The 26,828-nt window shown below is 44.7% G+C and overlaps 1 protein-coding gene across 9 annotated transcripts in view; it reads right to left on the bottom strand.

The window, feature by feature from the left end:
* The window catches only part of LOC127574141 (TPR and ankyrin repeat-containing protein 1-like), a 221,543-nt gene that overhangs the window by 12,649 nt on the left and 182,066 nt on the right, over positions 1–26,828 (bottom strand). For all 9 annotated transcript variants that reach the window (XM_052022874.1, XM_052022876.1, XM_052022879.1 and 6 more), the window contains one exon: positions 22,591–25,625. In XM_052022874.1, the coding sequence (XP_051878834.1) occupies positions 22,591–25,625 (3,035 nt within the window). The remainder of the gene's footprint in view (positions 1–22,590; positions 25,626–26,828) is intronic.

Genomic DNA, 26,828 nt, shown 5'->3' with positions numbered 1-26,828 from the left:
CGTGGAAACAGGCACTTTGGCCAAACTCGTCCATGCGACTGTGTTGCCCAATGAGCTAGTCTCATTGGCCCGTGTTTGGGCCCATAGCCCTCTTAAACCTCCACTGTCCATGTACTTATCTAAATGGCTTTTAAATGTTGCTAATGTGCCTGCCTCAATTTCTGGCAGTTCATTCCAAATATTTACCACTGTTTGCGTGAAGAAGCTACCCCTGATGTCCCTTTTAAATCTCTTGCCTCTGATCTTAAACCTATGACCTCTTGTTTTTTTTTGCTGTATGTTTGAAGTTTACACGTTCTTCCTGTGACCATGTGGGCTTCCACCAGGTGCTCCTGTTTCTTCCCACGTTCCAAAGATATGCAGGTTGGTAGGTTAATTGGTCACAATAAATTGCCCCTTTAGTGTAGGCGAGTGGTGGAATCTGGGGTATTGGGTTGATGAGAATGTGGAGAGGATAAAAAATGGGATCAATGTAAGATTGGTATAAATGGGTAGTTGAGGGTCAGCACAAATCTAGTGGGCCAAAGGCCTGTTTCCTTGCTGTATCTCTCTATGACACTAAGTGTCACTCCAGTCCCACACAAGTATGATGGACTCTTATCTGCCTTTCATAGTGTCCTTGCTAGGCATTGCTAGTTGTATATGAGCAGTGCAGGAGGGCAATGGACAATGATTGATGCCACCCTGTCCTGAAACAAGATTGAGCTAGCATAGCAACAGTGGACTGAATTATTCCTTCTGTGCTGTAAAATATAGAGAGAAATAAATTGAGGTTTCAGCACTGAAGTGCAGTCCATTTGAGGAACACCATTGAACCTTCTCCATTCTGACAAGGCATTTCTCTTATTTGCCAAAAAACTGTATATTATTACAATCTATGGTTATCTGTGAAGAAATTTAGTTAATGCGTGTCCATAGAAATTAATCAGATTATTATTAGGTAATCAAATGTTCAGTGACATGGAGCTGTAAAGCACAGAAACAGGCACTTTGGCTCAACTCATTCATGCCGACCATAATACCTACCTAAGCTAAACCCACTGCCTGCATTAGACTGTATCTCACTATTCCTTTCTTATCCAAGTACCTGTCGAAATGGCTTTTAAATGCTGTAATTGTATCTGCTTCCACCAGTGCCAGCTCATTCCATATACCCACCACCCTCTGTGTGAAAAAATTGCCCCTCAGATCTTTAAATTTCTCCCTGCTCACCTTAAAGCTATGTTCTCTGGTTTTAGACTCCTCCACCATGGGAAAAAGACTATTTACAGTATCTATAGCCCCCATAATTTTTAAACCTCCTACATTCCAGTCAGAATAAACCCAGCCTATCTTTCTTTATGAGTAAAGCCCTCCATTCCAGACAACTGAGCCTGTTTCTGTCCTGTACACCTCTATGACTCTAAACCAGGAGAGCCCAATTAATTTAGGGTGCCATTAATGGAGTTTGAAATGCAGTTCTTTCTTTGGCATTAACAAATTTATCATCAGACATTGTTGGACTAATACTTTGGACACCAATCAAAGCTATAGTTTATTGGAACTTGCCTATTTTCATGAGAAATTGCATAATTTGCTCTGCCATAACCTCCATTGTTAATGGAGATAGAATAAAAAGATAGAAAAGCATAGTTTTCCAATCTGTCAATCCCACCATGACTTTGCTTCTCACCCCAATGCCAAAGGGAACCTCTTCTCAGCCTCGCTTTCAGTCACTTACCATCACTGTTGGAGTATGGTGTATTAAAGACATTACGATTCGGCTCTTAGGAATGAAGTGTGGCATATATGGTATGTTCAGAATCATAGAAATATAGAATCATCCTTTGACGCAACGAATCCATGCTGACCAACTTGTCTACTTGAGTGGTTGCCAGTTACCTGAATTTGGCCCATATCTTAAGTGTGAAGTATTGTGTTCTGTGAAGTCATCGAGTTATACAGCACAGAAACAAGCCGTTCAGCCCAACTGGTCCATGCCAACCAAGATGCCCCATTAGCCAGCATTTGGCCCATAGCAAGTCAAAGCAGGGTAGGACTTGTACAGTGGATGGTCGGGCCCTGGGAGTGTTGTGGGACCAAGGAGCACAATTACATAGTTTGCTGAAAGCGGCATCACAGGTAGACAGGGTGGTGAAGAAGGTGTTTGGCATGCTGGCCTTCATCAATCAGGGCATTGAGTATAGGAGTCGGGATGTTATGTTGCAGTTGGACAAGACATTGGCAAGACCGCACTTGAAATACTGAGTACAGTTTTGGTTGCGCTATTATAGGAACAACATCATTAAACTGGAGAGAGTGCAGAGATTTATGAGGATGCTGGTAGGATACAAGGGCATGAGTTATCAGGAGAGGTTGGGCAGGCTGGGACTTTATTCCTTGGAGCGTGGGAAACTAAGGGGTTACCTTATAGAGTTATATAAAATCATAAGGGGCATAAATAGGGTGAACGCAAATAGCTTTTTTCCCCAAGGAAGGGAAACTAAAAACTAGAGGGCATAGATTTAAGGTGAGAGGTGAAAGATTTAAGAGGGACCTGAGGAGCAAATTCTTCATGCAGAGGGTGATGCGTATATGGAATGAGCTGTCAGAGGAAGTGGTTGAGGCGGTGGTACAATAATAACATTTAAAAGACATTTGGACAGATGCTACAGGCATAACAGAGGTGCAGGTAAGAGAGAAGGGAGAGCTGCCTTCTTGGTGAAAGAGGACATAAAACAGTCCTTAGAGAGGATAATGGGGGATCATCCAGTGAAGCCATATGGGTAGAACTTAGAAACAAGAAGGGGATGGTCACTCTGGGATTGTATTATTGGCCCCCCCCCCCCCCAAGAGTCAGCAGAAATTGAAGGAGCAGATATGTAGAGAGATTGCAGCTAGTTGAAAACATAATAGGGTAGTATTCGTGAGAGATTTTAACCTCCCTTAAATAGACTGGGCCAACCATAGTGTAAAAGGCTTGGATGAAGTGGAATTTGTGAAATGTATTCAAAAACACTTCCTTGATCAATATACAGAGGATCCTACTAAACAGGGCGTGACACTGGACCTCCTCCTGGAGAATGAGGTAGGGCCAGTGGCAGAAATGTCTGTCAGCGAGCACTTTGGGTGCAGTGACCGTAATTCTATTATTTAAAATGTTTATGGAGAAGGACATGACCAGTTCACAGGTTAGGGTCCTGAATTGGGGCAGAGCAAATTTTGGAGCCATTAGGCAGGATCTTGCAGAGGTTGATTGGGTGAAATTGTAGGGTCAAGCGGAGCTGCCATTGTGAGAGTGGGCCGGTGTAGGAGTGGGGAGCTGAGGTTTTGGCGAGATAGGATTTGGCGTGGAGGCACAGGTGAGGAGCAGGGAAGAATCAGGTAAGGTTTTTATTTTCCTGTTAATCCGTGACCTTTTACACTGTAGATAAAATGACAGAGCAATGGAATGCTCCTCCTGCAAGATGTGGGGTATCAGGGAACATCAAGGTCTCCCTGATGATACCTCTGTGGGAAGTGCACCCAGCTGCAGCTCCTGACAGACCGGTTCAAGGAACTGGGGTTTGAGTTGGATGTACTCAGGAGCATCCGGGATTCTGATGATATCATGATGAGAGATTTAGTGAGGTGGTCACACCTCAGGTGCAGGCTACAGATAGATGGGTGGCCACCAGGAGAAATAAGGGGAGTAGGCAGACAGAGCAGGGTTCCCCTGTGGCCATTCCCCTCACTAACAGGTATACCCCTTAGAATACAGTTGGGGGGGGGGGGGGGGGAGGTAGGGAATGACCTTTCAGAGGCCAGCACCAGTGGCACCGTGCCCGGATCTGAAGCAAAGAAGGGAAGGGTGAAGTCAGGCAGAGAGATAGTGATAGAGGACTCAATAGTAAGAGGGGCAGATAGGCGTTTCTGTGGCTGCAATTGAGACTCCAGGATGATGTGTTGCCTCCCTGGTGCCAGGGTCAAGGATGTCTCACAGCAGGTACAGGACATTCTGAAAGGGGAGGGTGAGCAGCCAGAGGTCATGGTCCATATAAGTACCAATGACATAGGCAGCAGCAGGGAATGAGGTCCTTGGGGACGTAGGTAGAAAGTTAAAAGGCAGGAGTTCCAGGGTTGTAATCTCAGGATTCCCACCCGTGCCATGCACAAGTGAGGTGAGAAATAGATACTTAGTGCCATGTAAAACATAGCTAAGGAGGGCTTCAGATTTATGGATCATTGCGCTCTTTTCGAGCGCAGATAGGACATGTACAAATAAGACGGTTTGCATCTAAAAACCAATATCCTTGTAGGGAGGTTTGCTAGTGCTACTCAGGAGGGTTTTAACTAGGGTGGCAGGGGAATGAGAACCACAGCAGCAGGGCAAGCAAGCAAGATGGTATGTCAAGTAAAACTGAAAAGGAGGATAGTGAGGGCCAGGCTAATAAACATGGTGGGACTGATGGGCTGAAATGTGCTTATTTCAATGCAAGGAGTATTCTGGGTAAGGAAGATGAACTTAAAACCTGGATCAGTACATGGAATAATGATGTTGTTGCCATTATTCCTGGGTTACTGACCGACATTCCTGGGTTTTGTTGTTTTAGACATGATAGGGGTGAAAGAGGTGGAGGGTTACACTACTGATAAGGGAGATTGTCACAGCAGTACTCGGAGAGGCATTTTAGGTGGAGCTCAGAAATAGGTTTGGAGCAATTACGCTGATGGGATTATACTATAGGCCTCCCAGTAACCACTGGGAGGAACAGATACGTAGGCAGATTATGGAAAGGTGCAGAAATAACAGGGTTGTCATAGCGGGGGACTTTAACTTCCCCAGTATTGATTGGAATTTCCTTAATACACGAAGCTTAGATGGGGCAGGATTTCTTCTGTGCATCCAAGAGGGGTTGTTAAAACAGTATGTGGAGAGTCCAACTGGAGGAGAAAACATACTGGACCTGGTTTTGGGAAATGAGCCAGGCCAAGTGACAGACCTGATGGTGGGTGAATATTTTGGAAACAGTGAAACAGCAGCTGCTGGCGGACAAGTTCACATCTGTCATGTGGGAGTTGTTTAAAGACTAGCTGATCGGAGTTCAGGATCAGTAAGGACAAGGATGGTGAGGTAAGGGAATCTTGGATGACCCAAGAAGTCCTAAATTTAGTCAGAAAGAAAAATGAAGCATATTTAAGGTTTAGGAAGCTAAAATCAGACTGGGCCCTTGTGAAATATAAAAGATAGCAGGAAAGTGCTCAAGCAGGTGATTAGGAAGGCTAAAAGAGACCATGAAATGTCCTTGGCAAACTGGGCCAAGGATAATCCCAAGGCATTTCATACATATTTAAGAAGAAGAGGATAATGAAGGAGAGTGTAGGTCCATTCAAGGATATAGGAGGTAATTTGTGCTTGGAGTCAGAGCAAGTGGCTGAGGAACTAAATGAGAACTTGGCGTTGGTATTTACCAAGGAGGAGAAATTGGAGGATAGTGAAAACAGAGTGGGGCATGCTCATATGCTGTGACATTTTTAGATTAAGGAGAATGTAGTGCTGGGTCTACTGAAAAGCATTAAGGTGGATATGTCCCCAGAGCCTGATAGCATATATCCCAGAATATTGAAAGAAGTAAGTGAGGAGGCTTTGACAAGGATCTTTGACAAAGATCACTAGCAACAAGCAAGGTCCCAGAGGACTGGAGAGTAACAAATATTGAGCCCTTGTTCAAGAAGGGAAATAGGATAATCCAGGTAATTATTGGCCTGTGAGCCTTCCGTCAGTGATAGGGAAACTATTGGAGAGGATACTGAGGGATAGGATTTATGCACATTAGGAAAGGCAGGACAGTCAGCATGGCTTGTGCGGGGCAGGTCATGCCTTACAAACTTGATTGAGTTTTTTGAGGAGGCTACAAAGGTCCTTGATGAGGGTAAGGCAGTGGACATTACCTACATGGACTTTAGTAAGGCATTCGACAAGCTCTCTCATGGTAGGTTGATTCAGAAGATAAAGATGCATGGGATCTAAGGTAAATTGCAAGTTTGGATTCGGAACTGGCTTCCCCACAGAAGACAGAGAATTAGGGTGGAAGGCTGTAATTCTGGCTGGAGGTTGTGACCAGTGGTGTTCTGCAAGGATTGGTGCTGTGACCTCTGTTGTTTGTTGTAGATGGGTGAATTAGCAAGTTTGTGGATGACACCAAGATTGATGGAGCTGTGGACAGTGTAAAGGACTATCAAAGAATACAGCGGGATATAGATTAGTTACAGATATGGCAGAGAAGTGGCAGATGCAGTTTAATCTGGGCAAGTGTGCTATGTTGCACTTTGGGAGGTCAAATGAAAGGAGAAAGTATGCAGTCAATGGTAGGCCCCTTAATAGCATTGAGGTACAGATGGATCTTGGGGTCCAGGTCCATAGTTCACTGAAAGTGGCTACACAAGTGGATAAGGTTGTAAAGAAGGCGTATGGAATGCTTGCCTTCATTGGTGGGGTGTTGAGCATAAGAGTAAGGAAGTCATGCTGCAGCTATATAAATCTTTAGTTAGACCACTAAATGTCTGACTAAATATCTGTGTGCAGTTCTGGTTGCCCCATTATAGGAAGAATGTGAAGACTGTGGAAAAGGTGCAGAAGAGGTTTACCAGGATGCTGCCTGCATTAGAGGTACGAGCTACAAGGAAAGGTTGGACAAACTTAGGTTGTTCTCCTTTGAGCGTCGGAGGCTGAGGTGAGACCTGATAGAGGTTTTTTAAATTATGAGAGGCATAGATAGGGTGGACAGTCAGAATCTGTTCCCCAGGGTAGAAATATCAGACACCAGAGGACATGCTTTTAATGTTAGAAGGGGGAAGTTTAAAGGCGACGTGAGGGGCAAACTTTTTTACGCAGAGACTGATAAGTGACTGATAAATGCGTTTCCAGGGGTAATAGTGGAATCAGGCAGTTTGGTAGAGTTTAAGAGGCTTTTGGATGGACACATGAGTATGAAAGGAATGGAGGGATATGGATGATACACAGGAGGAGAACAATTAGTAGAAATTGGCATCAAGATTGGCACAACATTGTGGGCCAAATGTCCCGTCCAGTGCTGTACTGTTCTATATTCTATGTTCTACATCACAAACAACAGAGGTCCCAGCACTGAAACTTGTGGAACACCACTGGTCACCGACCTCCAGCCAGCAGAACAACCTTCTACCCCTACTCTTTGTCTTCTATGGGTAAGCCAGTTCCGAATCTATACTCACAATTCACTCTGAATCCCATGCATCTTTATCTTCTGAATCAACCTACCATGAGGAGGCTAGTTTGGAAGGTTAGATCAGATAGGATCCAGAGGGAGATAGCTGATTGGATTCATAATTGACTCAGTGCTAAGAAGGAGAGGGTGATGGTTGAGGGTTGTTTCTCAGACAGGAGGCCTGTGTCTAGTGGTGTGCCACAGGGGTCAATGCTGGGACCTTTATTGTTTGTAATTTATATAAACGATTTGGATATGAATGTGCAAGGCATAGTTAGTAAGTTTGCGGATGATACTAACGGATGATACACTGTTGACAGTGTAGAATGTTATGAAAAGTTACAGGGGGATCTTGATCAAGTAGGTTTGTGGGCTGAGGATTAGCAAATGGCTTTCAATCCTGATAAATGTGAGGTGTTGCGTTTTGGGAGATCAAACCAGGGTAGGATTTATACAGTGAATGGTAGGGTCCTGGGGAGTGTTATGGAACAGAGGGACGGAGGAGTGCAAGTGCATAGTTCGCTGAAAGTGGCGTCTCAGGTAGATGGGGTGGTGAAGAAAGCATTTGGCATGCTGGCCTTTATTAGTCAATGCACTGAGTATAGGAATTAGGAATTATATTGCAGACGTTGGTGAGGCCTCACTTGGAGTACTGTGTACAGTTTTGGCCACCCTATTGTAGGAAAGATGTTATTAAACTAGAAAGTGTGCAGGAAAGATTTACCAGGATGTTGCCTGGACTTGGGGGCCTGAGTTACAAGAAGAGGTTGTGTAGACTAGGACCTTATTCCCTGGAACGTAGGAGATTGAGGGGTGACTGGATAATATAAGATCATGAGGGGCATAGACAGGGTGAAAGCACATAGTCTTTTTCCCCTAGGGAGTAGGTGCTAAAAACAAGAGGGCATAGGGTTAAGATCAGAGGCAAGGGATTAAAAGGGACTTCTTCACGCGAAGGGTGGAGTGTATTTGGAATGCGTTGCCGGAAATAGTGGTTGAGGCAGGAACATTAGCAACACTTAAAAGGCATCTAGATAAGTACATGGATAGGTGAGGTTTAGAGGGCTATTGGCCAAATGTGGGCAAATGGGACTAGCTCCCTGGGCAACACAGTCAGCATATACGAGTTATGCCGAAAGGCCTGTTTTCATGCTGTAAGACTCTCTGACTATGACCTCTTAGCCTCCTACGCACCAGGGAAAAAAGTCCCAGCCCATCTAGTCTCTCATTTTATCTCAAGTCTTCCAGTCCTGGTAACATCCTTGTAATTTTTTTCTGGACTTGGTGGGTAGTATTTGTGAATCAATGCTCAAAATATCACCAGGTCTATACGTCAAGGAAAGGGACAAAATGAAGAGCAATAGAGTCATACAGTATGAAAAGAGGCCTGTGGCATTGGCACTGACCATCAAACTCCCTTTTACACTATTCCATTGTTATCCTCCCCATGTTCCCATCAACTTTCCCCAGATTCTACCACTTCTCTAGGGGAAACTTACAGTGACAATTAAACTGCCAAACCACCTGTCTTTGGGATGTGCAAGGAATCCCGAGCACCCGGAGGAAAGCCAGCTGGTCATGGAGAATGTGCAAACTCCACACAAACAGCATCAGCTTGAACCTGGATTGTGGAAGTTGTGACGCAGCAGCTCTACTACCATGCTAAAAACTGGTGAAATGGGTAACTGTATGGCAGATGAAATATCATAATAGAATGATGCAGCACAAGAGGACATTCAGCAGACCAAGACAGTAACAGCTCCCTGAAGAGTGAGGAATTAGTCCCTATCTACTTCCCATTGCCTGAATGCTTCATCCTTTCACAATATAATTGTGTGTAAGTCACTTCATCACACCCCTCTTTCCCAATTATCTTGAATCGGCATTCCTTGGTTATTGGCATGCCTACCTATAAAGAAATGTGTCCCTGTTTAATTTATTAAGACCCTCGAATAAATTTCCTCTTAAACTACTTTGGTCTAAAATGAACAATCCCAACATCTCTCGTCAAATTCCCAATTGCAAGAGGGTTGGCAACAAAAGAACATTGATTTAAAGTAAGCTGCAAAACAACCTGGAGGAGGACAATCATTTCCATGATTAAAAAAAAACAAACAATAAGTTGAGAATGTATATATCAGAATGTATTCTTCACTTAAAGAAAATCTGCAAGAGATGAAAGCAATGGTTTTTCCTAAAGTACAAATTGTCCACTTCAGAACATGGAACACAGAAGCAGGCCCTTCAGCCCATCATGTCTGTGCAGACTATGATGCCAAGTTAAACTAATCCCATCTGCCTGCACGTGGTCTGAATCCCTCCACTTCCTGCCTGTACAAGTGTCTGTCTAAATGCCTCTCAAACATCGCTATTGTATCTGCTTCGATCACCTCCCTTTGCAGTGCATTCCAGGCACCTACCACTCTCTAGATAAAAAACATGCCTTGCACATCTCCTTTAAACTTACCCCCTCTCACCTTAAAAGAAGAAAGACTCTGACAGTCTACCCTATCTATGCCTCTTATAATTTTGTAAACTTCTATCAGGTCAACCCTCAGCCTCTGATGCTCCACAGAAAACAATCCAAGTTTGACCAACCTTTCCTTTTAACTAATAGATTCCAATCCAGGTAATATCCTGGTAAACCTCTCCTGCACCCTCTCCAAATCCTCCACAACCTTCCGACAGTGCGGTGGTCAGAACTGTACACACTACTCCAAATGTGGTCTAACTAAAGCTTTATACAGCTGCAACATTTCTCAACTTTTATACTCAGTGTCCTGACAGATGAAGGCAAGCATGCCATACACCTTTTTTACCACCCTATCTATTTGGGTTGACACTTCCAGGGAGCTATGAACTTGCACCCCAAAACCCCTCTGTACATCAATGCTCCTAAGGGTCCAGCCATTTACTGTATACTTTCCTCTTGCATTTGATCTTGCAAAATGCATCACCTCACTCCATCTGCCATTTCTCTGCCTACATTTCCAACTATATCCTGCTGTAACCTTTGACAACCACCTCACTATCCACAACTCCACCAATTTTTGTGAGGCCTGCAAACTTACTAATCAGACCACCTACATTTTCATCCAAAAGAGCTCCCAGCACTGACTCTTGCTGACTTCTAACCTCCTGTCAGAAAGACATCCCTCCAACATGACTGTCTCTCATATATGACCAAGCTAATTTTGTATCCAACTTACCAACTCACCGTGAATCTCATGTGACTTAATCTTCTGGACCAGCCTACCATGAGGGACCATGTCAAATGTTTTATTAAATTCCATCTGGACAACATCTGCTGCCCTACCCTCATCAATCATCTTTGTCACCTCCTCAAAAAAACTCAATCAAATTTGTGAGGTGGGATCTGCCCCACACAAAGCCATGCTGACTATCCCTAATAAGTCTGTGCCTTTCCACATGCAAGTAAATCTCGTTCCTAAGAATCTTTTCCAATAATTTTTTTTACCACTGATGTAAGCTCCCTGGCCTATAATTCCCTGTTGCCCATCTTAAACAAAGGAACAACTTTGCCTATTCTCCAGACCTCAAGGACATCACTTGTGGCTAAAGAGGATACAGATCTCTGTCAAGGCCCCAGCAATTTTCTCCTTTGCCTCCCTCAGTACCCCAAGATAGATTCCATTATGTAAGGGGGCATTATACACTTCAATGTTTTTCTGGAGATACAACACCTCCTCCTCCTTAATATCAATATGCCCTAGAATATCAACATAAATCCCCCATGATCTTACCATTATCCACGTTCTTTGCATAGGTGAATACCAATGCAAAGTACTCATTAAGGATCTCACCCACTTTGTCTATCTCCACACATACCTAAATTCCCTCCTTAGTCCTTGAGTGGACCTGCCCTTTCTCTTGCTACCCTCTTGCTCCTAATTTATGTATAAAATGCCTTGGGATTCTCCTTAATCTGATCTCCCAAGGATATTTCATGGCACCTTTTACCCTCGTCATTTCATGTTTAAGGTCTTTCCTGACTCCCTTTATATTCTTTAATGGATCTGTCCGACTTCGGCTTCCTAAAAACCTTACATATGGTTTCTTTTTCATTTTTACTAAATTTACTATGTCTCATTGTCATCCAAGGTTCCCAAACCTTGCCATCTTTGTCTTTCTTCCTCATAGGAATGTGCCGATCCTGAACCAGATTGCTTTCAAAAGACTCCAATGTCAGATGGAGACATACCCCCAAACAGCCACTCCCAATCTGCTCTCGCCACGTCCTGCCGAATACTGTTGGAATTAGCCTTCCCCCAATTTAGCACCTTCATCCGAGGACCACTCTTATTCTTATTCATAACTCCTAAAATTTACAGAATTATGATCACTGTTCCCAAAATGCTACCCCACTGAAACTATGACCAGCTGGCAAGATCCATTCCCCAGTATTAGTATAGATCCTTTCCTGGCTTGACTATCCAAATAGTGTTTTAAGAAACCTTTCTAGATGCACCTAACAAATTCTGCACCATCTAAACCCCTGTCAGTAAGGGGGTTCCAGTCAATACCGGAGAAGTTAAAATCACCCACTACAATAATCCAGTTGTTTTAAAATCTTTTCATTATCTAACTATACATCTTTTCCACTATTTCCCGCTGGCTATTGGGAGGCCTATAATATATCCCCATCATAGTGATTGCCTCCTTCTTATTCCAGAGCTCTACCCATGTGGCCTCATTGGATGAACCCTCCAAGATATCCTCTCTAAGTGTAGTTGTGACATTCTCCCTAATCAGTGACACAACCCAACCCTATCTCTTTTCCACCCCTCTCTATCATATCTGAAACGTCTAAACCCTAGAATGTTGAGCTGCTAGTCATGACTTTCTCTCAACCAAGTTTAGGTAATAGCTACAACATTGTAGTCTACGTATTAATCCAGGCTCTAAGCTAATGTGGATGGCCCTGGGGGGAGGGGGGGGGGGTGCAACATGGGAAATGAGGCAAGGCAAATGACTGAAGTGTCGGTGGAAGAGCACTTTGGGACCAGTGACCATAATTCAATTAGTTTTAAAATAGTTATGGAAAAGGATTAGACTGGTCCACAAGTTAATGTCCTAAATTGGGGCAAAGGAAATTTTGATGACTTCGGAGGCTTTGTGGGCTTTGCTTCGGAGGACTACGGAGCAGATAAGTTTTTCTTTATCTTTTTTATTAGGGTTTTAAGTATAAGGCTTAGTTTTTAATAGGGTTGTAATTTATTAGGGTTAGTGTTTTTATAAGGTACTTTTGTAAGGGTGTAAAAGTTTTAAGTGGTAGAGTGGGGGCTGGACTGTGCAGGCGCAGCGCGGGCAGTTTAAAAAGCCAACTGCCACATCCAGCGGGCAGCGTTGGAGCGGGCAGTGGAGTGAGAGGGAGCAGAGTGTTCTGGGCTTTGGCTCAAGGGGCTTCGGCGTGAAGGGGCGAGGAAAGGTAGGTGTCTTGAGTTAAGGAAGGAGTATGAGTGCAGTTTCCTGTACTCAGTGTCAGATGTGGGAGTTCCCGGAGTCTCCCTGCCTCTGGGAAGGCTACATCTGCACCCGGTGTGTCGAGCTGCAGCTCCTGAGGGACCGTGTTAGGGAGCTGGAGATGCAGCTCGATGACCTATGTCTGATCAGGGAGAGTCAGGAGGTGATAGAGAGGGGTTATAGGCAGGTGGTCACACCGGGAACATCGGAATCAGGCAATTGGGTCACAGTCAGGAGGGGGAAGGGAAAGGGGAAGGGGAAGAGTCAGGTACCAGAGAGTACCCCTGTGGCTGTACCCCCTTGACAATAAGTACTCCTGCTTGAGTGCTGTTGGGGGAGACAGCCTACCTGGGGGAAGCAACAGTGGCAGTGTTCGGGATGTTTCAGATCGTGTCCAAGATATCCTGAAGGGGGAGGGAGAACAGCCAGAGGTCGTGGTACATATTGGTACCAACGACATAGTTAGGGAAAGGAATGAAGTCCTGAAAAGAGACTATAGAGAATTAGGAAGGAAGTTGAGAAGCAGGACCTCAAAGGTAGTAACTTCTGGATTACTGCCTGTGCTAAGCGACAGTGGGTATAGGAACAGAGGAGGAGGAGGTTGAATACATGATTGAGGGATTGGAGTAAGGAGCAGGGATTCAGTTTTCTGGATCACTGGGGCCTCTTTTGGGGCAGATATGACCTGTTCAAAGAGGACAGGTTGCACTTGAATCCCAGGGGGACCAACATACTGGCAGGGAGGTTTGCTAAGGCTACTGGGGAGAGTTTAAACTAGAATTGTTGGGGGGGTGGGATCCGTACTGGAGAGACTGGGGAAGAGGTGTTTGGCTCTCAAATAGAGGAGGCTGGGAGTAAGTACCATAGACAGGTGATAGAGAAGGGACGTGTTCAGACAGGCTTGAGATGTGTCGATTTTAACGCAAGGAGTGTTGTGAACAAGGCGGATGAGCTTAGAGCTTGGATTGATACTTGGAGCTATGAGGTGGTGGCCATTACAGAGACTTGGATGGCTCCGGGGCTGGAATGGTTGATTCAAGTGCCGGGTTTTAGATGTTTCAGGAAGGACAGGGAGGGAGGCAAGAGAGGTGGGGGAGTGGCACTGTTGATCAGAGATAGTGTCACGGCTGCGGAAAAGGTGGACGTTGTGGAGGGATTGTCTACGGAGTCTCTGTGGGTGGAGGTTAGGAACAGGAAGGGGTTGATAACGGTGCTGGGTGTTTTTTATAGGCCGCCCAATAGTGACAGGGTTATTGAGGAGCAGATAGGGAAGCAGATCCTAGAAAGGTGTGAGAATAACAGAGTTGTTGTGATGGGGGATGTTAATTTCCCAAACATCGATTGGTATCTCCAGACAATGAGGGGTTTAGCTGGGATGGAGTTTGTTAGGTGTGTTCAGGAAGGGTTCTTGACACGGTATGTAGATGGACCTACAAGAGGAGAGGCTGTGCTTGATTTGATATTGGGTAATGAACCTGGTCAGGTGTCAGATCTCTCAGTGGGTGAACATTTTGGTGATAGTGATCATAATTCTATCTCCTTTACGTTAGCACTGAAGAGGGATAGGAACAGACAGGCTAGAAGGGTGTTTATTTGGAGTAAAGGAAATTATGAGGCTCTCAGGCAGGAAATTGGAAGATTAAATTGGGAACAGATGTTCTCTGGGAAAAGTACGGAAGAAATGTGGCAAGTATTCAGGGGATATTTGTGTGGAGATCTGCATAGACATGCTCCGATGAGACAGGGGAGTCATGATAGGATACAGGAACCATGGTGTACGAAGGCTATAATAAATCTAGTCAAAAGGAAAAGAAAAGCATACAAAAGGTACAGAGAGCTAGGTAATGTTAGAGATCTGGAGGAGTACAAGGCTAAAAGGAAGAAACTTAAGAAAAAGTTTAGGAGAGCCAGAAGAGGACATGAGAAGGCCTTGGCGGGCAGGATTAAGGAAAACCCCAAGGCATTCTACAAGTATGTGAAGAATAAGAGGATGAAATGCAAAAGGATAGGGCCTATCAAGTGCAGCAGTGGGAAAATGTGTATGGATCCGGAAGAAATAGTGGAGGTCTTTAATGAATACTTTACGTCAGTATTCACCACGGTAAAAGATCTGGGGGATTGTAGTGGGGACTTGCAGCGGCCTGAAAAGCTTGAGCACGTAGATAGAACATAGAACAATTACAGCACAGTTCAGGCCCTTCGGCCCACAAAGCTGTGCCAATATTAGAAAAGAGGTGGTGCTGAAACTTTTGGAAAGCATGAAGTTGGATAGGTCGCCGGGACCGGAAGAGATGTACCCCAGGTTGCTGTGGGAGGCGAGGGAGGAGATTGCGGAGTCTCTGACGATGATCTTGTGTTGTCCACGGAGACGGAAGAGGTTCTGGAAGATTGGAGGGTTGAGCATGTTGTTCCCTTATTCAAGAAGGGGAGTAGGGATAGCCCAGGGAATTATAGACCAGTGAGTCTTACCTCAGTGGTTGGTAAGCTGATGGAGAAGATCCTGAGAGGCAGGATTTATGAACATTTGGAGAGGTATAATATGATTAGGAATAGTCAGCATGGCTTTGTTAAGGGCAGGTCCTGTCTTACGAGCCTGATTGAATTTTTTGAGGATGTGACTAAGCACATCGATGAAGGGAGAGTAGTAGATGTAGTGTATGTGGATTTCAGCAAGGCGTTTGATAAGGTACCTCATGCAAGGCTTATTGAGAAAGTAAGGAGGCATGGGATCCAAGCTGACATTGCAGTGTGGATCCAGAACTGGCTGGCCCATAGACAGCAAAGGGTGGTTGTTGAAGGGTCGTATTCGGAGTGGAGGTCGGTGACCAGTGGTGTATGGGACCCTTACTATTTGTGATTTTTATAAACGACCTGGATGAGGAAGTAGAGGGGTGGGTTACTAAGTTTGCAGATGACACGAAGGTTGGGAGTGTTGTGGATAGTTTGGAGGGCTGTCAGAGGTTACAGAGGGACATAGATAGGATGCAGAGTTGGGCTGAGAAGTGGCAGATGCAGTTCAACCCAGATAAGTGTGAAGTGGTTCATTTTGGTAGGACAAATATGTTGGCGGAATATAGTATTAATGGTAGGACTCTTGGCAGTGTGGAGGATCAGAGGGATCTTGGGGTCCGAGTCCACAGGACACTCAAAGCGGCTGCGCAGGTTGACTCTGTGGTTAAGAAGGCATATGGTGTATTGTCCTTCATCAATCAGGGAATTGAATTTAGGAGCCGTGAGGTATTATTGCAGCTATATAGGTCCCTGGTCAGACCCCACTTGGAGTATTGTGCTCAGTTCTGGTCGCCTCACTACAGGGAAGATGTGGAAGCCATAGAGAGGGTGCAGAGGAGATTTACAAGGATGCTGCCTGGAATGCGGAGCATGCCTTATGAAAGTAGGTTGAGGGAACTCGGCCTTTTTTCCTTGGAGAGATGGAGGATGAGGGGGGACCTGACTGAGGTGTATAAGATGATGAGAGGTATTGATAGGGCAGATAGTCAGAGGCCTTTCCCCAGGGCTGAATTGGTGGCCACAAGTGGACATAGGTTTAAGGTGCTGGGGAGTAGATATAGAGGAGATGTCAAGGGTAAGTTTTTTACTCAGACAGTGGTGAGTGCGTGGAATGGGCTGCCGGAAACGGTGGTGGAGGCTGATACGATAGGGTCTTTCAAGAGACTGTTAGATAGGTACATGGAGCTGAGTAAAATAGAGGGCTATGGGTAAGCCTAGTAATTTCTAGGGTAGGGACATGTTTGGCACAGTTTTGTGGGCCAAAGGGCCTGAATTGTGCTGTAATTGTTCTATGTTCTTATTAGACAGGAACTTGCAAAGGCTGATTTGGAGAGGCTGTTTGCAGCTAAAGGGATGTCTGGCAAGTAGGAGGCTTTTAAAAGTGAGATAGAAAGAGTTCAGTGCCAGCATGTTCCTGTTAGAACCAAGTGCAAAGCTGGCACAATTAGTGAACCCTGGTTTACGAGATATATTGAGGCTCTGGTCAGGAAAAAGGAGGAGACATCTGTCAGGTATAGACAGCTGAGATCAAGTGAATCCCTTGAGGAGTAAAAGGGATGTAGGAGTACACTTGAGAGGGAAATCAAGGGGGCTAAAAGAGGACATGAGATATCCTTGGCAGTTAAGATGAGGGAGAATCCCAAGAGATTCAAAAAGTATACTAAGAGTAAAAGGATAACTAGGGAAAGAATAGGGCCCCTTAAGGATAAATGTGGTTGTTGACGTGTGGAGCCACAGGAGATGGGCGAGGTCTTAAATGAGTATTTCTTGTCTGTATTTACCGTAACAAGGTCATGGAAGCTAGGGAATTCAGGGAAGAGAATAGTGATGTCTTGAAGGTTCCACATGGTAGGCTTCTTCAGAAGGTCAGAGGGCATGGGATCCAGGGAGGCTTGGCCGTGTGGATTCAGAATTGGCTTGCCTGTAGAAAGCAGAGGGTAGTGGTGGAGGGAGTGCATTCAGATTGGAGGGCTGTGACTCGTGGTGTCCCACAAGGATCAGTTCTGGGACCTCTGCTTTTCGTGATTTTTATTAATGACTTGGATGAGGGGGTGGAAGGGTGGGTTAGCAAGTTTGCAGACGACACAAAGGTCGGTGGTGTTGTGGATACTGTGGAGGACTGTCGAAGCTTGCAGAAGGATATTGATAGGATGCAGAACTGGGCTGAGAAGTGGCAGATGGAGTTCAATCCGGAGAAGTCTGAGGTGGTACACTTTGGAAGAACAAACTCCAAGGCCGAGTACAAGGTTAATGGCAGGATTCTGGGTAATGTGGAGGAGCAGAGGGATCTCGGGGTCCATATCCACAGATCCCTGAAAGTTGCCTCACAGGTGGACAGGGTAGTTAAGAAAGCTTATGGGATGTTAGCATTCATAAGTCGTGGGATTGAGTTTAAGAGCCGTGAGGTAACGATGCAGCTCTACAAAACTCTGGTTAGACCACACTTAGAGTACTGTGTCCAGTTCTGGTCACTTCATTATAGGAAGGATGTGGAAGCATTGGAAAGGGTGCAGAGGAGATTTACCAGGATGCTGCCTGGATTGGAGAGTATGGATTATGAGGAGAGACTAAGGGAGCTAGGGCTTTACTCTTTGGAGAGAGGGAGGATGAGAGGAGACTTGATAGAGGTATACAAAATATTAAGAGGAATAGATAGAGTAGACAGCCAGCACCTCTTTCCCAGGGCACCAATGCTCAATACAAGAGGATATGGCTTTAAGGTAATAGGTGGGAAGTTCCAGGGAGATATCAGAGGGAGGTTTTTCACCCAGAGCGTGGTTGGTGCATGGAATGTGCTGCCTGGGGTGGTGGCGGAGGCAGATACATTGGACAAGTTTAAGAGATTGTTAGATAAGCATATGGAGGAATTTAAAATAGGGGGATGTGTGGGAGGAAGGGGTTAGATAGTCTTAGGTGTGGTTTAAAGGTCAGCACAACATGGTGGGCCAAAGGGTCTGTATTGTGCTGTATTGTTCTATGGCTCTATGATTCTATGGAAACATTTCCACATTGCAAAAGAGGAGGTGATGGCAGTCTTGAAGGACATAAAGGTGGATGAATCCCCGGGGCCTGACCAGGTGTCTCATTGGACATTGTGGGAAGGTAGGGAAGAAATTGCTGGGGCAGTGGCAAAGATATTTGCATCATTGTTAGCCACGGCTGAGGTGCTAGAAGAGTGGAGGGTGGCGAATGTTGTGTCTTTATTTAAGCAAGACTGCAAGCAGAGAATTACAGACAGGTTAGGCTCACATCAGTGGTGCACAAGTTATTGGAGGGGATTCTGAGAGACAGATCGCCTGCATTTGGAAAGGTAAGGAGAGTTAGGGATAGTCAGCATGGCTTTGAGCATCAGAAATTCTAGTCTCACAAATTTTGAAGAGGTGACCAAAAGGATTAACGAGGTCCTGTACAGCAGGCTGGTATTGGAAGGCTGGAACACACAGGTCCAGGGAAAGCTCGCCAATTGGATACAAAAGTGGAAGGAATCAGGGGGTGGTAGTTAGGAGTTATTTTTCAGATTGGAGGCCTATGACCAGTGGTGTGCTACAGGGATCAGTGCTGGGTCCATGGTTGTCCATCATCTATATTAACTATTTGGATGAGGATGTAGTTGGCATGATTAGTAAGTTTGCAAATGACACCAAAGTTGTCATCAAAAATTGACATCAAAATTGACATCAAAAGTAAACAAGGTTGCCCAGGATTACAACAGATCTGGATCAACTGGGAAAGTGGGCAAAACAATGGCAGATGGAATTTAACTCAGACAAGTGCGAAGTGTTGCATTTTGTTAAGTTAAACCAGGGCAGTAAATGGCAGGGCCCTGGAAATTGTCGTAGAACAGAGAGACTGAGGGTTACAAGTACACAGTTTCCTGAAAGTGGTGACAAAGGTAGACAGGGTGGTGAAGAAGATCAGTCAGAGCATTGAGTACAAGAGTTGGGACGTCATGTTACAACTATGAGAGACCACACTGAGAGTATTGTGTGCAGTTCTGGTTGTCTAGCTGTAGGAAGGGTATCATTAAGCTGGAAAGGCTGCAGAAAAGGTTCACAAGGATGTTACCAGGATTGGGGGGCTTGATTAACAAGGAGAGACTGGATAGGCTGGGGCTTTTCTCCCTGGAGTGTCGGAGGCTGAAGAATTACCTTATATAGGTATATAAACTCATGAGGGGCATAAATAAGGTGAATGGTCACACACAGGAGACACAAGAAATTCTGCAGATGCTGGAATCTGCAGCAATACACAAAAAGTGCTGGAGGAACTCAGCAGGTCAGGCAGCATCCATGAAGGGAAGTTTCGGGCCGAGACCCTTCATCAGTACTGGAAAGGAGGGAAGAAGCCAGAATAAGAAGTTGGGGGTAAGGGGAGGAGTACACGCAGGCAGGGAATAGATGAGTTCAGGTGATAGGTGAGTTCAGGTGAGGGGGGGAAGGAAGTGGGTGGGGGAGGGGGAGAAGATGTAATAAACTGAGAGGTGACATGTAGAAGAGGCAAAGGGCTGAAGGAGGAGGAATCCAGTAGAAGAGGGCAGTGGGCCATGGAATAAAGGATCAGGGAGGAGAGAAGTTGGGCAGGTCATCAAGGCGGGGGAAGGGAGCCATAGGAATAAGGGAAGACAGGGGTTACCGGAAGTTAAAGAAATCGATGTTGAGGCCATCAAGTTGGAGACTCCTGAGGCGGAATATGAGGTGTTGTTCCTCCAACCTGCACCTGGCCGCAACATGGCAGTAGAGGAGGCCATGGGCTTCCCATGTCAGTATGGGAGTGGGATGTGCAATTGAAGTGGGTGGCCACCGGGAGGTCCTGGCTGTTGCGGTGGACGGAGTGAAGGTGCTCGACAAAGCGGGTCTGCATTGGGTCTCACTGACTTACGGGAGGCCGCACTGGGAGCACTGGATGCAATAAATGACACCTGCAGACTTGCAGGTGAAGTGATGCCTCACCTGGGACCCTGAATGGTGGTGAGGGAGGTGGCGTTGGGACAGGTATAGCACTTGGTGCGATTGCAGGCATAAGTGCCAGGAGGGTTATCGGTGGGGAGGGATGAGTGGACAACGGAGTCGCGGAGAGAGCGGTCCCTTCGGAAAGCGGAGAGAGGGGTGAGGGGAAGATGAGGTGAGGACAAGGGGAACCCTGTCCCTGTTATGTCGGCAAGGGGAGGGGGTGAGGGCAGACGTGCAGGAAGTGGAGGAGATATGGGTAAGGGCAGCATTGATGGTGATGGAAGGGGAACCCCAATTACTGAAAAAAGGAGGACATCTCTGATGTCCTTGCTTTGTCTGTGGTAGATCGTGTTTAACCAATCTTGTAGAGTTTTTCGAGGAGGTTACCAAGAAGGTAGATGAAGGAAAGGCTGTGGATGTTGTCTACATGGACCTTAGTAAGGCCTTTGACAAGGTCCCACATGGGAGGTTAGTTCAGAAGGTTCAGACACTAGGTATCCATGGAGGGGTTGTAAACTGGATTCGAAATTGGCTGTGTGGGAGAAGACAGACAGTGGTAGTGGATGATTGTTTCTCAGACTGGAGGCCTGTGACTAGTGGTGTGCCTCAGGAATCTGTGCTGGGAGCATTGTTGTTTGTTGTCTATATCAATGATCTAGATGATAATGTGGTAAATTGGATTAGCAAGTTTGCTGATGACACTAAGATTGGAGGCGTTGTGGACAACGAGGAAGGCTTTCAAAGCTTGCAGAGGGATCTGGACCAACTGGAAAAATGACAAGTGTGAGGTGTTGCATTTTGGAAGGACAAATCAAGGTAGGACATGCACAGTAAATGACAGGGCACTGAGGACTGCGGAGGAACAAAGGGATCTGGGAGTTCAGATACATAATTCCCTGAAAGTGCCATCACAGGTAGATAGGGTTGTAAAGAAGGCTTTTGGCATCCTGGCATTCATAAATCAAAGTGTTGAGTATAGGAGTTGGGATGTTATGGTGAGGTTGTATAAGACATTGGTGAGGCCAAATTTGGAGTATTGTGTGCAGTTCTGGTCACCTAACTATGGGAAGGATATCAGTAAGACTAAAAGAGTGCAGAGAAGACTTACTAGAATGTTGCCGGGTCTTTAGGAGTTGAGTTACAGGGAAAGATTGAACAGGTTAGGACTTTATTCCTTGGAGCGTAGAAGAATGAGGGGAGATTTGATAGAGGTTTACAAAATTAATAGGGGTATAGACAGAGTAAATGCGAGTATGCTCTTTCCACCTAGATTAGGAGATATAAGTACCAGAGGACATGGCTTTAGAGTGAAAGGGGAAAGGTTTAGGGGGAACATTAGGGGGAACTTCACTCAGAGAGTGGTGGGAGTGTGGAACGAGCTGCCATCTGATGTGGTAAATGCGGGCTCACTCTTAAGTTTTAAGAATAAGTTGGATAGCTACATGGATGGCAGAGGTCCGGAGGATTATGGACTGTGTGCAGGACAATGGGACTAGCGGAATACAGTTTCAGCACAGACTAGAAGGGCTGAATAGCCTGTTTTCTGTGCTGTAATGTTCTATGGTTCTAGAACAGAAAGCCTCATCATGGGAACAGATGCGGTGGAGGTGGAGAAGGGGACAGCATCCTTACAAGTGACAGGGTGGGAAGAGGTGTAGTCAAGGTAACTGTAGGAGGCAGTCTAAGGTGAATGGTCAGTCTTTTCCCCAGGGTAGGAGAGACTAAAACTAGAGGGCACAGGTTTAAGGTGAGAGGGCAAAGATTTAAAGGAGACCTGAGGAGCAATGTTTTCACACAGAGGGTGGTAGGTATGTAGAATGAGCTGACATAGGAAGTGGTGGAGGCGGGAATACTTACAATGTTTAAAAGACATTTGGATGTATATATGGACGGAAAAGGTTTGGAGGGATATAGGCCAAATGCAGACAAATGGGAGCAGTTCAGGTAGGCAACTTGTTCAGCTTGGATGAGTTGGGTCATGTTTCTAGCAAGGGCCTGTTTCCATGCTGTATAACTCTATGACTCATCTGTCTTACCAGTTATACTCCTTGCATTAAAATAAATGCACTTCAGACTGTCAGTCCCGCCATGTTCATGCCTATCCTACCTATTAGACTTACTTGGCCTCATTCCCTTTCCCTCAATCCCTCCACTTGCTGACCTTCTGCTCTGGTTCCCAGTTGCTATCACACTACTTTAGTAGCACCAGCAAACCTCAGTGCAAGGAAATTGGTGCCCCTCAAGTTGATGTGCAACCCACCCTTCTTGTACATGTCCCAATTGCCCTGGAAGAGAGCTCAATGATACACGTATATGAAGCCCTCTCTCTGACACCAGATCTTTTGACATTCATTCAACTGTACTATCTTCCTATTTCTTGCCTTGCTAGCACATGGAGAACAATGGAGAAAGAGTGCCAATTCTAAAGCAATGTACATTACCTTTTATCCAGATCTTTTGGTTGTAGATGTTGTCTATTGAATCTACAACTGCATCCATACTGCTCTTCAGTTTTCCATACATCACTTTTGTTATCTCTTTAGATGTCAAGTGTTGTGTTGCTACTTCCTCAAGACAATGGAGCACACTTCTGCCTTTGTCCATGATAGGCTCCACAGATCTTCTGAAGTAAGCCAAGTAAGCTTTATAGACAGCTTCTTTCCTTTTGTGTTCTTCAAGCCTGATATGGTTTTCAAAACATTCGCTGAAGCACAAATCTTCACCATGTTCTTCATCTTCATTCTCTTCCCAGTTTTCTGAGGTCTGGTCAATGGATTCTTCACATTCCTGCTCATGGCTATCAGCATAACTTTTAACATTTCTGGTAAATTTCACTCCACAAATATCACACTGTGTGTCATCTATATGTGCTTCTCTGAAGTTGCTTGGAACCTCTTCCCTTTGTTGGGCTATAACTGAAACTGCTTGTGTCTGCAGTGTCAGTAAATATCTGCACACAGTAATAACATGTAGCAAACATTGCCATTTCCTCCTCACAATTGTTTTCTGCAATTCAGAAGCCATGTCCTGCAGACAATCATCTTTTTCTTCAAGATACTGAGCAACATCAGCAGCAATATCTTCATCTGGGATGGGTACAATTTCATTAATTTTTGTTTGATATTCATCACTAAATTTTTCAATATGAAGGTTTCGAAAATAAATGCCTCGCACAGATCCAGGGCCAGAATAGTGGTCCCATTTCCAAATGCAGTCATGCAAATTCTCATCATCTCTTTTATTCAATAACACCTGAAGATTGCTCACTATATCTTTAACACTTTGTGCTTCATTAACTTTTTCAACAAGTTCTCTTAATCTTGTTGGAACCTTTGACTCATGGCGTTGGGTGACTTTTACCAACAGCTTTCCCACCTTCCTGAAGTTACGTCTGATCATCTCTGCTGCCCAAGGTTCTAGAACTTGTCTTGCATTGATCAACATCACCAGACAAAGAACTGCTGTCCTCTCTGCCTCTCCTGAAGAAATATAATCTGGATCACTGAAGGCATCCAGAAGAACATTGAAATCTTTGTTCTGCTCACTACACAAGACATTGGCCAGGTAGGACAAATGTTTCTTCATTCTGTGAACCACCTTGGGCACATCCTTTGGTTTGTATTCATTTATAATGCTAAAAAAGTTTTTCGGTTTTGTAAGTTTGAACTGTCCTTTAAACATGAAGTTCCAGTAATGGAGAAGAGCTATAAAGCTCCTTGGAAGACAGAAAACAGTATTCTTTGTCAGATGCATAAGGACGCAACAACATAAAATGAATTGGAATTCAAGGACTGTGATAGTGTTGGCAATACTGGGGACAAGAGGATCCACACATCTTCTAACGAGCACATTCATGAACCGGAAAAAACTGTGAATGCACCGCTCTGGGTCTGAGTATTCATAGAAATTCTTCATAGACATAAACAGCAGTCTGAAAATACATAAATGCAAAGTGTTGGTGGGCAACATCCCAAGCCTGCCTTTTGGGGTTCTCTGTTTCATCCTTTTGTCTTGAACATCTGTGATCTTGTCATATTTCTTTCGTTCAGAGTCATATGCTTGCTCTTCTTTGGAGAGGAGGTCATCAATTTTGGGATAGTCAGAAGTTAAAAGATATATTTGTTGCACATGAAACCAAAAATCTGTTGATTCTCTTCGCTCCTTAACTGAAGAACATTTAAAACAATAATCCAAGTACTCCCTCAGTACAGACCTGAAACTTTGATATTTAATTTTTCTTACTAATCCCAAGACATCCCAGCAAGCAGCAGGGTTTGTAGATATGATGCAGCGATGGAAATGCTTTGGGTAAAGTGCATTCAGCATTGAGGTGCATAAAGCATAAGGGTTTCCAGTGAGAATATCTTCAATTTTTTCAACCTCTGGAAAATTCTTTTTAGGCCAGAAATGTTTAGCTTCCAGCAAGATTCCATTCAGAACCGTCAGATACAGCTTAGCCTCAAGAGAATGTTTTACTTCATGCCTTTTCAAAATCCTATGATAATCCTGACAGGAGGCAGACCTGCAGGGCAAGCCACAGATAAACTTAGAACAAACATCTGGAACATTTTGTCCTGCTGACTTAATTTTTCCAGCAAAGTCACAAAGACGAAGCAATAAATGCTTCTGTACCAAAATTTTAATTTTTTTCATTTCACATTGGTAAAAACTGCCTTGCTTAAGTTCTGGGTCAAAAACTAGATGAAAGAACCACACTCCTTCATATAGTGGGATTCTGCAATAGTTGACATCCCCTGGTAAAATTCCAAAAAATGCATAGCAAGATTTGACCATCTCTTTCTCAGCATTATTCTGCGGATTGTCAAGGGCTTTCATTAACTTTACCAACAACTCCAGACAAGTCAACGATTGTTCAAAAAATGAAGAAGCCATGGCATCTTTCTGCATTAAATAAGAGAGGCTCTCCACAGCTCCAGCACCATTATTTTCATGAACAAACATGTCAAAAGCTTCATGAATCAGAATAGTCTCTTCTTGTAGAAGCCCTTTCAGTAGCATAGCTTCTCCTATGTTAGAAGACTGTTCTTTTCCAATTTTCAAGAGGGCAGTTGCTTCATCCAGCATTTCTTGGATACTTAGTTTTTCTATTGTACTTCTTTCTTCTTTCCTTTGTTTCAGTAGGCTCACTCGGGCTGCAGCAACAATACACTCGGCTTGAAATTCCTTCTTATTTGAAAGCTCAGCTGCTTCTTGGAGTTTTCCATGCTCCCGCATAAAAATGGCAGCTTCCTCCGCTCGACCCCGGCTTTTGAGAAGCTCAGCTGCTTGAGGCAAACACTTGTTTGACTTCAGGAAAACCAGCTGGTCTTCAAGGTCAAGCAGAGACAGAGGCGCCATCATTTCAGTGAGTTTGTTCTCCCTCAGATACTTTGCAGCGGCTTCTAAACGGAACTGATCCACAGTGTATGGAAGTTTAGTAAAAGGCTCTTTTTTTTCATGAAGTATTGCTTCATACCTAAAATTTTAAGAAGGAGATGCATTAATATGCTCAACAGCTGCAAAACCTTATAGAATTTTATAGAATAGGTTATTTACAATAAACACTCTGAAAGGTCCTTCCTTTAATAACTATTCATTCCATTAGTGCACTGTGGCTGTTGTTTGTACTAAAAACAAAATTCACGCAATTACTTGCCTGGATAACACTGACAGCAACTCCCAAACCTGCAACTCCTACTGTCAAAAAAAGAGAAGTGGGTGCATGGGAAAACAACCACCCCCCTTGTTTACTTTCCCCCATACGAATATGAACACATGAATTAGAATCACAAACAGGCCAATTGGCCCCAGGACTGTAGCTAATCTAATTAGGGTGGTAAAGAAGGAGTATAGCATTCTTGTCTTTATTGATTGAGGGACTGAGTTCAAGAATCATGAAGATATGTTGCAGCTTTATAAAGCTCTGGTTAGGCTGCATCTGGAGTACTGCATTCAATTCTGGTCGCCCTGTTATAGGAAGGATGTGGAGGCTTTGGAGAGGGTGCAGAAGAGGTTTACCAGGATGCTGCCTGGATTAGGAGGGCATGTGCTTTAAAGAGAGTTGGATAAACTTGGATTGTTTTCTCTGGAGCGGGGGAGGCTGAGGGGAAACCTGATAGAAGTTTGTAAGATTATGAGATAGATAGAGAGCCGGTATCTTTATCCCAAGGTCGAAATGTCTATTACTAGGGGGCACGCATTTAAGGTGTGAGGGGGGGGTAAATTCAAAGGAGATGTGCGGGGAAGTCTTTTTTCCACACAGAGAGTGGTGGGTGCCTCGAATATGCTGCCAGGGGTCATGGTGGAGGCAGATATGATGGAGGCATTTAGGCACATGAATATGCAGGGAATGGATGGATATGGACCATGTGCAGGAAGAGGAGATCTGTTTAATTAGGCATTATTAGCTTCATTAGTTCAGCACAACATTGTGGGCTGAAGGCCTGTTCCTGTACTGTTCTATGTTTCTAATTGTAATGTCAACTCCACATTCCAGTCTACCCTTGGTAATCTTTCATCTGCTTGTTCATGAAGAATCTATTATCTCACCTTCCACTCACCAGGGCCCTGGTTTCGCATTCCCTTCTACTTGTCAGGGCACTGGTACTTGTGCTCGCTTTCTAGTTGCTCTGAGCCCTGGTTCCCACACTCCCTTTGAACATGCCTGCTCCTTGAAAAC

Source organism: Pristis pectinata, chromosome 9 (genome assembly GCF_009764475.1).
Source record: "Pristis pectinata isolate sPriPec2 chromosome 9, sPriPec2.1.pri, whole genome shotgun sequence".
NCBI lineage: Eukaryota > Metazoa > Chordata > Chondrichthyes > Rhinopristiformes > Pristidae > Pristis > Pristis pectinata.
Note: the sequence above shows the minus strand (reverse complement) of the source record. Positions and strands in the feature narration are given on the sequence as shown.